Source organism: Camponotus vicinus, unplaced genomic scaffold, assembly GCF_025532165.1.
Source record: "Camponotus vicinus isolate PSW18456_S1 unplaced genomic scaffold, iyCamVici1.0 SCAF_3, whole genome shotgun sequence".
NCBI classification, from domain to species: domain Eukaryota; kingdom Metazoa; phylum Arthropoda; class Insecta; order Hymenoptera; family Formicidae; genus Camponotus; species Camponotus vicinus.
The window spans coordinates 22,194,796-22,211,607 of record NW_028141967.1 but is presented as its reverse complement, the minus strand read 5'-3'; the positions used below and the strand labels follow the sequence as shown (position 1 = coordinate 22,211,607).

Genomic DNA, 16,812 nt, shown 5'->3' with positions numbered 1-16,812 from the left:
CGATGACAGTTATACATACATCTGAGCGAAGACTGAAAGACTACGAAGTCTTTAAATTGCTTTTGATAATCGATTAAAGAGAATCGAAGTTTTTCATTAAATATTCTTATCGTATTGCATGCACGTATCACAAATATATCATAGTTTCTTGCAACTTTAAGATAAGAAGAAAGAATATAAATATAAGATCCGTTTATCTTTTTGATGTTAATAATACGAATTTGCATAAATCATATTTAAACAATTATATTTAAACAATTACATTGTCTAAATATAATTGTTTAAATATGATTTATGTAAAGAAATATATGTCCGATGATCGCTCACGATTTTGCAGAAACTTTGTAATCTACAAAAGCCAAAAAAAACCAAAAATAACTAAATATAATACCAGAACAATTTCCGTTACTTTGCTGTGATTGAATAATTAAAAATACATCGTAGAAATATTGAATATTAATATTTGTTTATATGATATAAGAATTTTTTATATAAGAATATATAAAAAGAATACATGGATTTGTATGTGGCAACGATTTCAAAATTTTTTTTAAACTTAAATTTTATATTTTGATATATTGCATTAAAATATTATGAATATTGTATTTTCTAATTATGCAAACAATTTGCATCATTGACTTATCTTAATATATAAATGTTACATATATATATATATATATCGAATTATTTGGTTTTTTCTCTAGCAATTTCAGTTACAACATGGGAAGCGCAAATATATGTATATATCATATCAATACAGTCGCTTTAGAAAAATCAAATTAATATAAAATTTTCTTATGAACTTATTTTTGATTATCGCGATTATAATATAAAATGTTTTCGATGTAACACTTTACGATTCTTGTGATAAATATTGGATTTAATTAAGATATCGTGATATGAACAAAAAATAACGACTTATCATTTTATATTTTTCTAAAAATTACTACCGTCCTTTTAGAACATATAAACATGAAAAATCTGTTATGTCGTTATGCATGTTTCTATCACTAGTGCAGACATATTTACATATCACACGATACATCTCTCACGACTATTGTTTAAAAATCTTTCAACGCATGATGTTTATTGCATGGCTAGCAATACTGACAAATATGATCCCGAAGCTTTCATGATCTATAATAAAATATAGAGATTAATATTTTTTAAAATTATAATCTTATTAAAGAAGAGCGTTTTAAATATTGCTATAAAAAATTTACATACATAAGATGGATATGAAAAAATTATATAGGCAATAAGTAAATCTCATGTGGAAAGTATCTTGCTATATATTTTTATCCAGAATTATTTTTCTATGTATAAATCTTACGTCTGTAAATGATTCTAAAGAAAGATCCATTATTTTTCCAACCGTAAGTGTCAATTGCTTCTGCGCCCTTAATATGACGAATATCAAATTACGACTATTTTCAGGTTTCATTTCATACCATGCAGAATAGTACGCTGCATTTCCAATAGCTTTACTCTATAAAATTGATTAACAATCAGTTAAAATGTTTCTTTTAATTTAACAAACTTGCAATAATGTATTATCGTCACATTATCCCGTATATCAAACCTTGTTTTTCAAATATTCTCCTGCAAAGCAAAATATAAACGCTTCGAGATTTGTCACAGTATAAAATAAAAGAGTTCTGACTATCTGCTCTGTCGCATCGGGACTACCAATCGCCTGCGATATCAAAGCAGCAATTATTAAATCATTATTTTTTGCAAAATCATAAATGTCTTTATCGTTCTAATGTAAACTTGAAAATCCAGAGAAATTATTTTTAGATAATGAAAATATAAGAGCCAAAAGCCGTAGCGATTTAATAAAATTATGAGTGTATCCATTCTCTCTCTCATGAACAATAAATTAAATATCCCTTTTTATTACTTACGGTTACGATGAGGAACCCTAACGAACAAATTAGCACAGTGTTTAATGTGAATTGCAACAACGCAATATATGTGTACATATTCTCGATGTATTCTGCGAAGTTAATGATTTTCTGATGCTTTCGAATGATTTTATTCATCGTGACGATAGATTCGCTTCTTTCTTTGTTTTTTTTAATTACAATCTCATTCAACCAGCAGCGCAGGATGTCCATTTGGCCGCCTATGTGCAGAATCTAAAAATAATAATCCTATTGGCTATTAAAGTTTCAGGAAAGATATATATGCATTATTTATGACACATGCGTGTATTACAACTTACCAAAGTTAAAAGAAGAGCATTTAGTAAACCAGTTCCACAGCCGGACAGGATGAGATGGATAAATTGTGCAGATAACAGTATTTTATACCTGCGCTTCGTCTTTATGTCGATAGGAAGCGTCACCTTTAAGAGCAAAGGTAGTTCGGACTGATGATCGGTGACATCAACGTCGGCTAAGAAAATGCCGATGCTATACCCAACGATCGTTAACGTATGAAGTGTAAACATCGCATTAGTGATACGACTTGCTAATTTAGCCTTGCACATTGTTTCGCGCATATTAATGTCGCTGCTGCAGCAATCATTCCAATCTTCCTTCATTATCGTCAGAATCTCGGCGAATTTTCTACAAATGATAATAGAATCATCTATTATTAGCAGTTATGAAGCAAATCATAACAAGCAGATAATATATCTTGCATCGTAGAGATTCGCATATCCGAAGAATCATTCTTGTAAATAAATTGCAAAACAATTATAGCGATACACGTTAATGTCCGTATTATTTTCTTTGAACAAATCTCAATTTTTCTTATATCTTCCCATGTTTAAAATAAAATTTAGAATAAAAAAATATATTTTACTTATTCGCTCACACACATATGCATACATATATAATTGATTGTGCGAGTATGGAAAGAAATATATATTCTATGAACAAAATAATGAATTAACCAATTCCTGAAGATAACATATATTTAGATTATTACTTGTGTATGTGTGTGTGTGTGTGTAACATTACTTTACACGCTATACGACTTACCGTTCATTCAGCCAAAATATGATCAACTTAGTCATAAACTTCACTTGTGTCAGGAAGCTACTGAAACAATCCATCAAGTCAAAGAGATCGCTCGAGTGCAAATGCATTAGAAGATACCGGTAATGGCAGATATTATCTGTTGCTAATGCGATGATCCAATATGCTCTGCAGATTATAACGCACGACGTACCCGGCCATATGCCACACAAAGTGAGCATTAATTTTAACGTGCGATTAATTGTACTTTTACGCGTCATAAGTCCTTTCCTTATTTGTTACACAGGGAAGGATCACAGTGTTTCTCACACAGGGAAAGACATCGATATTTACGCAGTAAGATAAACGCGCTTTCAGGAAGGTTAAAAAAGCTACGAAAGCTATATCTCCCAACTCGATGTATATTTTAGAACGACTGCGAAAAGACTGTGGGAGATTCTCAAGGGATCATCAAATGAGCGCTTCCTTAGAGCGATCGACCAATAGTAGTAATTCATTAAATATTTAACAGAAGTAAATCATTAAATATCTTTTATCGTACTACATCGTAGAGTTCACGAATACGCATTTATCGCGACCTTTCCGATACAAGAAAAAGAGGGAGCGTATCTCTCTTTTCCTTGGATATTGCTAACGCAATTACACGCCTACTTTAAATATGCAATATGATCTATGCGAAGGTAAATGCGACCATGTACGTTCGCTGGTCACTTATATTTCTTCAAAGTTTGAGAGTCACAGAAGCAGTCAGAAGTGATCGAAATGTGTGATATACAGGGTGAGTCAAAAGTATGTTTTAAAAATTTGTGAGCGTGTTCCTGGATAAAAAGGAAGAACAAATGTTCATATGAACATATGGTCGCAAATGCTTTGTTGTCGAGATAATGGACATAAATCAGCAGTATCAAATAATGCTTTATTTGAACGTTTACAATACAAAATTGTAAACGTTCAAATAAAGCATTATTTGATACTGCTGATTTATGTCCATTATCTCGACAACAAAGCATTTGCGACCATATGTTCATATGAACATTTGTTCTTCCTTTTTATCCAGGAACACGCTCACAAATTTTTAAAACATACTTTTGACTCACCCTGTATATATATTACGGAAGTTTTCTTGCGTGCAACAACTTTCGAAACTTATCTGCATGCTGTGGCAATATTTATGAGAAATTAACGAGTGAAAATACACATGAAATAATATGATGTCGAACGTTTATATGTGCAGAAGATATTTTTTTTAAAGATTGAGAAATGATGTGCCTTTTCAACAGAAGCCTCAAGGATATAAGTTTCTTTACAAAGAAAGAATATCGATGACTTTTCTCTATAATTTAAGAAGAAAAAAATAATTATGATATTTTTTTACGGAAAAATATCACATATTATTATTTTATATTATTTTATTTATTCATCTAAAAGTACTTGAAAATATATATACTATTATATATATTATTCTCGATGTTTTCCTAAAGTGATGAAGTTATGTCTACACGTTAGATGATTGAGTTAGTTCACGATTGTCGCGCAGGAAATGACTTGAGTCTGTGAGTGAATCTATGACTGTAGTGTTCATTTCATCGCCAGTAGTACTGACAAATAGGATCCCGAAGCTTTCATGATCTATAACAATATTGCTTTTTGTAAGAGGAGAATACAAAATATATTATAATAATATTATATAAATATATAAATATATATTATATAAATATATATATAAGGACATGTAATGCGAAGAAGACGCTTGATCTAAAATAAAAATCTTTTCTTTATATTTCTTACATTAGTAAAGCATTCTAAAGAGAGATCTGTCATTTTGCCAGCCGTAAACTTCAATTTTCTCTGTGATCTCAAAATTATAAGCAATAAAATGCGACTGTCTGCGGTCTTCATATCGTACCAACCAGAATTGTAAGCCGCGTTTCCGATCGCAGTGCTCTAAAGTAAAAATAACGAAGAGATATTTCTTTATATATAGTACGTTTCCTTCTGTATAATATTATTTCTAATATCGCAAACACCGTACGCAGTATCATATCTTATACAATTATTATCGTAACAATTATCTTTTTAGTTGCTAACCTTATTGCTCAAATATTCTCCGGCAAAACAGAATATAAACGCTTCAAGATTCGTTACAGCGTAAAATAAAAGAGATCTCATTATCTGCTCGGTAGCATCGGGACTACCGATTGCCTATAATATCGAGACAAGCTGAATATATAACGTACTTTCAAAATTATAAGTAATTTTTCAATTACTTATTAATTCTACGCATTATTACGTATAATTTATAATAAATTAATTCGCGCAACAGAAATATAAATAAAATTATTAAATTAATTAATTGATTTTAAAATAAAATGTGTATTTGTATTCTTAGAATTTTGACAATTTCACTTACGGTTACGATGAGAAACGCTAACGAGCAAATCATCACCGTATTAGATGTAAATTGCAGTAAAGCAATGTACGAATAAAGATTCTCAATCTTTTCCGAGAAGCTGATAATTTTTTGATGTTTTTGAATGATTTTCGTCATTCTTCCGATCTCTATTGATCCAACTTCCGTCAACCAACGAAGCAAGATATTTATTTGACTACCTATATGTAGAGTCTAGGAATAAAGATTCTGTCATTTATGATAATTATTGTAATTGTTTACCTAGAAGAGAGCAAGAAATATAAAAATGTTGTAATGAGAAATAAATTTGACAAAATGTACGAAAGTGAATCAAATCTCATGGAATATTCTCTTAAATGGTATATTAATATTGTATCACTGAATGGCTTTACTTATGTAAATGTAGTATTACAAATAGTGAAATCTCAAGAGAAAAATCAGTTAATGGTAGTGGCTGATTTTGCAGTGAAATCTTACTGTCAGTAATCAGACATAAAATAAAGTATGAGTATTTTCACTGAAAATCGGTAAAGTGCTCGCTGATCTGTGGTGAAATCTTGTGTGTGTCACTGCTTTAATTATTAATATTTCCATTGACTCAATTTAAAAGTAGACACTTTTTTATATTTATTATTTAATATCTAATAATAAAATATTTAATACTAATAATATCTAATAAAGGTAATTATATAATGCGAACAGCATATTTATTTTATAATTACATCTTACACATGATACTTGCTTAGATGTAGATGCAGGTTACCAGAGTTAGAAACAGGGCGTTGAATAAACCAGCCCCCAAACTGCACGCCAGCACGAACACGAATTGCGTAGCTAACACCAGTCTGTACTTGCGTAGCGTGTCTATAACGAAGGGATATTCCATTTTCATCATAAGGGGCAGCTCGGTCGTTCGATCGGTGATGTCGGCATCGGCCAGGAGGATACCAATAACGTATGCGAGCGCGGCAATTGTATGAAGAATAATTAGCCCGTTACAAATACGGCTCGATAGTTTTGCTTTACGTTCCGTTTCGTGCAACACAATACCATTGTCACCGCAATAGCTCCAGTCTTCCGACATAGTTGTCAAAATTCCAATGAATTCTCTGCGAAGGATCGAATATATTGAAATAGTTGCATAGACATATTTTTTTACGACAATGCGATTTTTTAAATTTTAATTTTCGAGATATATAAGGATTGTATTCTTTCTCTTTGTTGGAATAAAAAATGGATATGAAAATAATTGGATGCGTATGTGGAGATAAACAATTATAACCGTAAAAAAATAAAATATTTGTTTTATTAATTTTGGCATCCATCTTATATGATTATTTTGCATAATTATTTAAATAAAATAAAGATGCCATTATCTTAAGAATTATCTATGAATATCTTATTTAAAAATGTATTTATGATATAGTAGTTATATCTCTGTTTACTTACAGATTCTAAATCGTAACTCACCTTTGTTTTAACGAGAAGATAATGAGTTTAAAGGTCAACTTTACGTGTGCCAAGAAGCTACTCAAACAGTCCATCAAGTTGAAAAGATTGTTGACATGAAAATGTGTTACAAGATACCGGTAGTGGAAGAATTGATTGATCACTAGCGTAATCATCCAAAATACTCTGTACAATAAAACGCATGATATACCTGGCCAGACACCGAATGCGGTAAGCAAAAGTTCTATCGTGCGATTAATTGTACGTCCGTTAGTCATAATCTCTTATCTTTCTACGCGTTTATAGGTCTATATACAAGCCGGGGCATCAAGATGTACGCGATAGAACAAATACGCTCGTGTCAAAGTAAGAGGCATATGCTCTTGAGAAAATTATATTTTTCAATTGCAGGTCTCGATGTATGTTACGGAAAATTTGCGTGAAGACTGGAAGCTTTTAAAAGCATCACGAGGCAAACGGTACTCTTGAACAATTGACCAATGGGACGTGTTCATTAAATATTTGTATTCTGCTGCATACAGATCATACGAAGAAGTCCGTATTTCTTGCAGCTTAAAAAAAGAGGGAACACAGATGGGGTCATTTTGCGCTCCTTTTAATGTGCACTCGCGAGTAATTTTCTTGAATATATAATTATCTAATGGACGCAATATAAGTGACGATGTATATCCGTGTCCAACTATCTTTGAAAAATTTTAAAATCTAGAAGAAAAGAAAAGAACAGATCCGAGAAAAGAGAAACAAAAAAACGCATCACTTAATAAGCGCATAAAATATTATCTAGCTTCCTTAACTTTTCGTGGAACGGCATTTTGATGAGGGAAGAAAATGAAGTATCTGTCGATTTCTTATGTACCCTACGTAGTTTACCTTTAATAATTCAGAGTATCGTGCAATATCGTGGATCGTATGCAAGTGTATATGAAAATCAAACCTGCTTACCAAAGTCTCTGTAAAGTTGAATAAATTAGATATGTTTTATTATTCGATCTAATTAAATTAATAATAATTTTTCAACAAATTAATTTTTTACATAATTAATTTTCTTTAAGAGAAAATTATTCTTTAAATTATTCTTTAAAAAAATATATATATGTATATATAGATAGTTAGGTACTTGGTAAGTTAATCGTGATTATTATTTGCATCATTATATGTCAGTGTAAATGATTTTTTGCAGCCTAGTCATTAATCTCTTTAACAAATCGTAACTTGTTCTAAATTAACGAAGTTGCGACAAATTCTTTTTTTCTATATACAAATTCTAAAATGTCAAACAGTAAAAGGATGCAACTGATCGAACAATAGAATTAAATTAAAAAATAATATTTACAAGATTCAAATAAAACTCCTGTAGAAAAATAAGAGGAGAATCGCCATACAATTCGACCTCATTTAATAGACATTTAGTATCACAAGTTCATTTATTTTCAGACGGTCTTGAATTAATTTTTTTATTTGCGATGAAAACGTGTACATGCGTGCAAAAACACGCAATGCGCATGAGAAAAGAATGGTTAATAATATCGCAAAACAGTTTTCATCTTTAATGTTTTAATGTGCAAATTTCTTTTGACTAAATAATAATCAATTTTTAACGCTTATTAAAAAATATTTGATATGATATTTAGTTTCACTTTAATTCATCGCAAGTAGTACTGAAATGTACGAGGCTGAAGTTTTTATAATCTATAATAAGAAAATTTATATAATAATTATAAAGATATGTGTTTATCTTGAAATAGAAAATATCAATATCCAAATTTAATGCTCATGTCTTTTTATGACTGAACTTTTTAATAAATAATGTATAATAAGTAATATTTCTCTATAATATATAATGTATAACAAATATAGTTATCTCGTGACTAATACTTAGTCATTTAAAGAAAATGTAAAACATGAAAAATCAAGTATTACATCACACAGACACACACACGTACATATGAGTATAAATTGTTATGAAAATTAATTAATCGTGTGAAATAAAAGATAATATTTATATGATCTAAAAAATAATTACACTTATTAAATATATAATATATTAATAGTTTTTTGCAGTTGTATGAGAGAATATAACAATCTGTAAAAAGTATCTTGTGGAGATCTGTAAAAAGTAAAGATAAATATGTACATATACTTACACTGCTAAACCATTCCAAAGACAATATCATAACTTTTCCAAATGTAATGGCTAATTGCTTCTGCGATTTCATTATCAAAAACAATGTAATTTGATTATTTTTGGAATTTGATTCGTACCAGAATGAATTATACGCAGCATCTCCAATACTGTTGCTCTGTTGAATGGAAAATCTTAATAATTTTCAGGTATAAATATAATTTTACATGTAAATTTTAACCAATGATTTACGGAAAAGTCAATATATTATTGTATGAATCGACATTTATTGCATCGCCAACAACATTGATAAATATGATCCTGAAGCACTCATGATCTGAAACAATTTTGCTTTTTGTATTAAAAATCAATATATTTATAATTATGACATTATATTAGAAATATTATTTTTTTATCGAGGCAAAATCGAGGTAAAATATCATAAAATATCGAGGCAAAATTTGTCTACGCATAAACGTTACATTTTTAAAGGATTCCAAGGAAAGATCCATCATCTTTCCAGCTGTAAGCGTCAGTTGCTTTTGCGATCTCAACATAACAAATAGCAAAACACGGCTATCTTTAGATTTCAAATCGTACCATGTAGAATTATATGCCGCAGCACCAATTTCTTTGCTCTATGATAAGATAATAATTAAAAAAATTTTGTTTTATTAATATAATTTATATTTTTTTATTCATTTTATATAATAAGGCAAAATTATTTTATAAATTATCAATACTTAATTATAAATACACTCGTCAAAAAAATTATCGCAACACGCAATTAATATTAAAATTTCACCTAAATTCAAATAAGCGTATCTCCGCGAAAAATTATCGCATTTGAAAAATTTTTTTTTTGTTTTAAAGGGTAAAGTCTCCACTTTAAGAAACTTTCGTTAAATTTTGATTTCATTCTCTCTCCCTCTCTTCATCCCTTTAAAAGTAAGGACGTGTTTTTTTTTTCAAAAAATTGCAAAGTTTGACGAACTCTACGGGGTGTACTAAATTTTTTTCGTCAATATCATCATAACTATCATAAAATATGGACTTTTCTTTACAAGTTTAAAAAAAAATTGAAGCCCGTGCGATTTTCTTTCGCGGAGTTACGGCGTATCAAAATTATCTATGCATTTTTGTGCAACCGCCAACATTTGTATTAACCGATGGGCACCACGGGGAGGTTGTTGATCGGATTTTGCCCATCATGTGTGTGTGTGTGTGTGTGTATGTGTGTGTGTGTGTGTGTATGTGTGTGTGTGTGTTGGAAAAGGGATGTATGTTGTATGTATTTAAAAATGTGTATTTCCGCCTCGTCTTCGGATGACCTCTTGCAGGCGCTCACGCATATTAATGCAAGCTCTAATTGTGGCCTGCGGAATTTCGAACCAAATTCGCTGTAGAGCTGCTTTCAATTGCTGGAGATTGGTTGGCTGCCTCTCCAAATCACGCAGCCTTCTTTCCATTATATCCCACAGATGTTCGATGGGATTTAAATCCGGGCTCATCGCTGGATGTGGTAACACCTCGATGTTGTTTTCTTCGAAGAAGTCAACTGTAATCCTGGCAGTGTGTGGACGAGCATTATCTTGCATTAGAATGAAATTGCACCTCATTTGACGACGCATCGGAATTATGTGAGGACGCAAAATTTCCTCCACATAGCGTATCGCTGTCATTCCGGGAGGTGGTACAATTACGAGATTTGTGCGTCTATGTGTGGATATTCCACCCCATACCATAATTGAACCACCACCAAATGCTCGAACAGGTTCGACGCAATTCTCTTCAAAACGGTGTCCCTGACGACGCCAAACACGAACTCTTCTGTCAGAACCGAAGAGGCAAAATCGCGACTCGTCAGTGAACAATACGTTGTCTTGCAGTCCAGTTCTGATGACTGCGTGCATATTGTAAACGATTACGTCGATGAGCCACAGACAACATTGGTACTTGAGCACGAACTCGCGAACTGAAGTTTCTTTCGTGCAGACGATTCCTGATTGTTTGATCGCTTATTCGTCTGTACGGCAGAATGTCATTAGCGATTTGTCGCGCAATTATTACTGGATTTTGTATTGCCGCGTTTACGATGAGACGATCTTCTCGAGCTGATGTTGCTCGTCTTCGACCTTGTCCTCTTCTCCGACGAAATCCGCCTGTTTCTTCATAACGAGCTCAAACTCGAGAGATTGAGACCCGATGCACACCCATTCGCCTTGCAACATGTGCCTGACTTGCCCCTTCTTCCAAAAGAGCAATAATTTGCGCACATTGATTTTCGTTTAAACGAGGCATTTTTGTTTCCCGAATGAACAACACAGTGTTTTTAATACTATGAAGTTTTGTACGTACTGAAGTAAGTACAGTACATAACTTCACAGTGTATACTGTGTGAACTTCAGTATTGTGAAGTTATGTACTGTAAGAACTTCAGTACTGTGAAATTATGTACTGTAAGTACTTACTTCAGTACGTACGAAACTTCACAGTATTAAAAATACTGTTGTTCATTCGGAAAACAAAAATTCTTCGTTTAAACGAAAATTAGGGGTGGAATATCCACATATAAACGCACAAATCCCGTAATTTTATTACCTCCCGGAATGACAGCGATACGCTATGTGGAGTGGTCCCCGTGGTGCCCATCGGTTAATACAAATTGGCGGTTGCACAAAAATGCATAGATAATTTTGATACGCCGTAACTCCGCGAAAGAAAATCGCACGGGCTTCAATTTTTTTTTAAACTTGTAAAGAAAAGTCCATATTTTATGATAGTTATGATGATATTGACGAAAAAAATTTAGTACACCCCGTAGAGTTCGTCAAACTTTGCAATTTTTTGAAAAAAAAAACACGTCCTTACTTTTAAAGGGATGAAGAGAGGGAGAGAGAATGAAATCAAAATTTAACGAAAGTTTCTTAAAGTGGAGACTTTACCCTTTAAAACAAAAAAAAAATTTTTCAAATGCGATAATTTTTCGCGGAGATACGCTTATTTGAATTTAGGTGAAATTTTAATATTAATTGCGTGTTGCGATAATTTTTTTGACGAGTGTATTATAATAACTAACCTTATTACTCATATATTCTCCAGCAAAGCAAAATATAAACGCTTCCAAATTTGTTATGGTGTAAAATAAAAGAGATTTCATTATTTGCTCTATCGCATTGGGACTGCCGATTGCCTATAATATTGTGCAAAAGTGACGTGCAAAGTTATTGAATACGAACTATACAGTATATTGCACGATATGCAATAAATATTAATGAAATTTGCGAGAATACAATATTTAAATTTAATATTTAAATAAATTGAATAACAATTAATTTTTTTAAAACACTATGGAGAAAATTTAAAAGAAAATGAATTATATTTTAAATCTTACAATTAATCGAGTACAATTACAGTAATTCTATATTCAATAATATTACTCACTGTTACAATAAGAAAGCCAAGCGAACAAATCATTACTGTGTTTGACACAAATTGCACTAATGCGATATATGTATAAAGATACTCGATATTTTCTGAAAAAGTGACGATTTTTTTATGCTTTTGAATAATTTTTTTCATTGTAATGACGATTAATTTATTTTCGCAGGATGTCAACTGCGTTATCCAATAACACAGAATATCGATTTGACCAGCTACATGTAGGGTCTGAAATTGAGGTGAGGATTATATAGGACATTGTCTTCACGTAGATATTTGCTATTAAGAAAAAAAAAACGATACAGAAAAGTATGAGAAATGACATTATTGAAGTACATCGAAATAATAAAAAATTAATAATGTAAATATCTGGTTTAAATTTTTTTGTATCTATCACATTGAGATTGCAAAACACATACAATGATTAATCGCAGCGTCGATTAATCTTACGATTATCATTCGAATCATGCGCAACATCACGAGTGTATCGATTCGCGTATTATCGTAACAACTTACGAAAGTCAATAGCAGAACGTTTGTTATACCGGCCACCCAGCCACATAAAATTATGTGCAAAGATTTTGCGACTATCGTTAATCTGTACACGCGTTGAGTGTTTATGTGAAAAGGAACTTTTAATTTGCCTACGAAAGGTAATTCTATCATCTGGTCAGTGATATCCATATCACTCAGGAAAATGCCGATGCAATATGCAGAAACTGTCGTTGTGTGTAAAATAAAGATTGCATTTACGAGACGATCCGATAATTTCGCTTTCTTCGATGTTTCACGCATGCTAATATCGTTATCAGTGCAATCGTCCCAATCTTCCGCCATTAACGCCAGAATTTCGATCAATGTCCTGAAAATGTTTGTATTCGTCGATCATAAATTAATTTAGATTTTTGAGAGTTAGAAATTTGTCATTTTTCAATGTATTTTAGATTAATTGTTAATATCTTTTTAATCGTAAATAATGCTGATAATTGATTATTGATAATAATGATATTCATGAAATGTATTATAAGTGCACATTTTTTAGTTAAACTGTTTTTTATCTTGTCTAAATATTTCATTTAAAATTGAGATTATAAATATAAAATAAAATTTTATTTTATATATTAATTTAAATATAATTTCAAAGTACAATTTCAGAAAGCAGATAACATTGTATAGATAAATCTCTTGAAACATTACGGTTTTACGATTGCAATATTTTTCGTTGGGATATTATCAGTGGAATATAATGTGCAATATATTCGCAGAGATTTCTTATATATTGTATATTACATTATGTTACTTACTTTTGGTTTAACCAAAATATAAAACACTTAGAGATCACTTTGATATGCGCCAGTATGGTACACAGACAGTCGATCAAGTCTATAAGTTCAGCGGTATATATATGCGCCAATAAATAAGAGACTAAATAAGATATAGCAATTGTCATTGTAATGATCCAAAACATTCTATAGAACAGAACGCATGATATGCCTGGCCAGATGCCGCACAAAGTGAATATAAATTTCACTTTGCGATTGAGAATATTCTGTCGAATCATAATATCTTGTTCGTTTTTACTCATTTTACGATCTATTAGAATATACAATAGATAAAGAAGAAGAAAAAGAAATATACGCTTGGAAAAGTAAAAAGAAATATGCTCTGATCAACTATGTTCTTCGAGATATTATAGAACACCTTCGTAAGACTTCATAAGAAAATTCTGAAATATTATTAAGTAGATCGTGTAGCCTGGCACAACTGACCAATCGAAGTTTCTCATTAATTATTTTCATATTGCGTGCACATCGCAAATACATCGTGGTTTTTGCATGAAAATGGAAGATAGATAATCATTTTTTTCTTTCTCTTAATCGCTGGAAATACAACTGTGAATCGTCTATTTTAAATATGCAATGATTCGTGGGATGATGTACATCTGACGTTTAAGCGTGTCCGCGATCATTCAGAAAAGTTGTTTTAATATAGGGGATAAACAGAACTGTATTCATAAAGAAAGGTGTATAAACAGCTATTGCGACACTACGACACACACACACACACACACACACACACACACACACACACACACACACACACACACACACACACACACACACACACACACACACACACACACACACACACACACACACACACACACACACATATATATATATATAAATATAGGAATTTACATATGTGTAGAACAATTTCCTAAATATATCCATATAAATCAACGATAATTACGAAAGAAAGGATAAAATATATTAAATAATTTTAATATAATTAGTTTACAATTAGTTTGCTGATTTTCGCAAATAAAATGATCAATTCATAGATTAATTAGATAATCAAAAATATATAATATTTCTAGTCACATTAACCGGTTTTTAACACTTATACGAATTTTAAAATATCAAACAGTAAAAGGATGCAACTGATCGAATAATAGAATGAAATTAAAAAATAATATTTACAAGATTCAAATAAAATTCCTGTGGAAAAAAAGAGGAGAATCGGCATACAATTCGGCCTCATTTAATAGACATTTAGTATCACGAGTTCATTTATTTTCAGACAGTTTTGAATTTATTTTTTTATTCGCGATGAAAACGTATACATGCGTGTAAAAACGCGCAATGCGCGTGAGAAAAGTGGTTAATAATATCGCAAAATAGTTTTCATCTTTAATGTTTTAATGTGCAAATTTCTTTTGACAAAATAATAATGAACTTTTAACGCTTATTAGAAAATATGTGATATGAGATTTTGTTTCACTTTAATTTATCGCAAGTAGTACTGAAATGTACGAGGCTGAAGCCTTTATAATCTATAATAAGAAAATTTATGTAATAATTATAAAGATATGCGTTTATCTCGAAATAGAAAATATTAATATCCAAATTTAATGCTTATATCTTTTTATGACTAAACTTTTTAATAAATAATGTATAATAAGTAATATTTCTCTATAATATATAATGTACAACAAATATAATTATCTCGTGACTAATAGTCATTTAAAGAAAATGTAAAACATGAAAAATCAAGTATTACATCACACAGACACACACGTACATATGAGTATAAATTATTATAAAAATTAATTAACTGTGTGAAATAGAAGATAATATTTATATGATCTAAAAAATAATTACACTTATTAAATATATATTAATTGTTTTTTACAGTTGTATGAGAGAATATAACAGTCTGTAAAAAATCGTGAGAAATCTGTAAAAAGTAAAGATAAATATGTACATATGCATACTTACACTGCTAAACCGTTCCAAAGACAAATTCATAACTTTTCCAATTGTAATGACTAATTGCTTCTGTGATCTCATTATCAAAAACAATGTAATTTGATTATTTTTGGAATTTGATTCGTACCAGAATGAATTATACGCAGCATCTCCAATACTGTTGCTCTGTTGAATGGTAAATCTTAATAATTTTTAGAGATAATAATACATCCATTTAATATTATTGCAGCTATAATATTCATTCTAAAGTTTAACCTTAGTACTTAAATATTCTCCAGCAAAACAAAACGCAAACGCTTCCATATTCATAACGAAGTAAAATAAGAGTGTTCTCATTATAATTTTTATAGCATCAGGCGTTCCAACTGACTGGAATATTAAGAAAAGACCTAATGGCAACGAGAAAACGATAAAAGGATGAATAATTAAAAGCAATTAATGCTCGTCACTTTCACACAGATTTATTGTTACAAGTCCAAAGTTCTTCTTTACTGCAAAATTGTTGCGCTACAAAATGAAAGCGCTGCTTACCGTAACCATTACAAAACCCAAACAGCAGATAATTAAAGTATCCGATACGAATAACGCCAACGCAATATTCGAATACAGATCTTCGATATATTCTGAAAATTTAATGATTTGTTGATGTTTCTTAATTACTTTTTTTATCACAAAGAGATTCGGACTGTGCTTCTTTTTTATTGGAAAAATGTCAATCAACCATTCGCAAAGAATATCTACTTGACCACCTATGTGCAGTATCTAAGATATACGATATAAGATTATCAAAAGATTATTTTAAAATTATTTTATTTTATTATACATTTTTTAAAAGGATTTATTTACACATATATACAGGATGATTTATAAATGCATAGCAATTTTTGTAATGTCAGAAAGTCAAATGTGTACATTAAAATAAATAAAAATGTTATCTGACTGTACATATTGTAATTTCTGAAATGTGGAAAATTGAGTAAAATACTGGGACTATCTCTGTATTATATGATTACACGTGCTACAGCATAATTTAATATTGAATCCTTCATTCACTGGAAAATATGAGACGCTGTTCAAATTGTTTCGAATTTATTTCATATATTTTCTTGC

At 30.6% G+C, this 16,812-nt stretch overlaps 3 protein-coding genes across 3 annotated transcripts; all 3 read right to left on the bottom strand.

Moving 5' to 3' along the window:
- Positions 1–911: 911 nt before the first annotated feature.
- Positions 912–3,247, bottom strand: LOC145968748 (odorant receptor 13a-like). Its single transcript, XM_083094464.1, has 6 exons — positions 2,991–3,247; positions 2,228–2,573; positions 1,908–2,141; positions 1,583–1,696; positions 1,334–1,489; positions 912–1,137 (listed from the first exon to the last, which is right to left on the bottom strand). Exons 1-6 carry the CDS (start codon positions 3,245–3,247, stop codon positions 1,087–1,089), a joined length of 1,158 nt encoding a protein of 385 aa, XP_082950590.1. The 3' UTR covers positions 912–1,086.
- A 1,168-nt stretch (positions 3,248–4,415) lies between these two features.
- LOC145968118 (uncharacterized) lies at positions 4,416–7,270 on the bottom strand. Its single transcript, XM_083093365.1, has 6 exons — positions 6,868–7,270; positions 6,161–6,506; positions 5,398–5,610; positions 5,076–5,189; positions 4,776–4,931; positions 4,416–4,616 (listed from the first exon to the last, which is right to left on the bottom strand). The coding sequence occupies exons 1-6, from the start codon at positions 7,122–7,124 to the stop codon at positions 4,566–4,568; spliced, it is 1,137 nt and encodes a 378-aa protein (XP_082949491.1). The 5' UTR covers positions 7,125–7,270; the 3' UTR covers positions 4,416–4,565.
- Positions 7,271–9,275: 2,005 nt separating this feature from the next.
- LOC145968926 (odorant receptor 4-like) lies at positions 9,276–14,015 on the bottom strand. Its single transcript, XM_083094816.1, has 6 exons — positions 13,735–14,015; positions 12,947–13,292; positions 12,434–12,658; positions 12,069–12,182; positions 9,472–9,627; positions 9,276–9,326 (listed from the first exon to the last, which is right to left on the bottom strand). Exons 1-6 carry the CDS (start codon positions 14,013–14,015, stop codon positions 9,276–9,278), a joined length of 1,173 nt encoding a protein of 390 aa, XP_082950942.1.
- Positions 14,016–16,812: the final 2,797 nt, after the last annotated feature.

Bases quoted from the DNA above. Each gene is read 5' to 3' on its own strand.
- LOC145968748 (XM_083094464.1), bottom strand. From the start codon at position 3,247: ATGACGCGTAAAAGTACAATTAATCGCACGTTAAAATTAATGCTCACT. The intron at 2,574-2,990 runs GTAAGTCGTATA...TATCATTTGTAG, and splicing joins ATATTTTGGCTGAATGAACG to AAAATTCGCCGAGATTCTGA. The intron at 1,138-1,333 runs GTAAGATTTATA...ATTTTATTATAG, and splicing joins CTTTAGAATCATTTACAGAC to ATCATGAAAGCTTCGGGATC.
- LOC145968118 (XM_083093365.1), bottom strand. From the start codon at position 7,124: ATGACTAACGGACGTACAATTAATCGCACGATAGAACTTTTGCTTACC. The intron at 5,611-6,160 runs GTAACCTGCATC...CTTTATTCCTAG, and splicing joins ACGCCCTGTTTCTAACTCTG to ACTCTACATATAGGTAGTCA. The intron at 4,932-5,075 runs GTTAGCAACTAA...TTTTTACTTTAG, and splicing joins GAGAATATTTGAGCAATAAG to AGCACTGCGATCGGAAACGC.
- LOC145968926 (XM_083094816.1), bottom strand. From the start codon at position 14,015: ATGAGTAAAAACGAACAAGATATTATGATTCGACAGAATATTCTCAAT. The intron at 13,293-13,734 runs GTAAGTAACATA...AAACATTTTCAG, and splicing joins ATATTTTGGTTAAACCAAAA to GACATTGATCGAAATTCTGG. The intron at 9,327-9,471 runs GTAACGTTTATG...AAATTGTTTCAG, and splicing joins CCTTGGAATCCTTTAAAAAT to ATCATGAGTGCTTCAGGATC.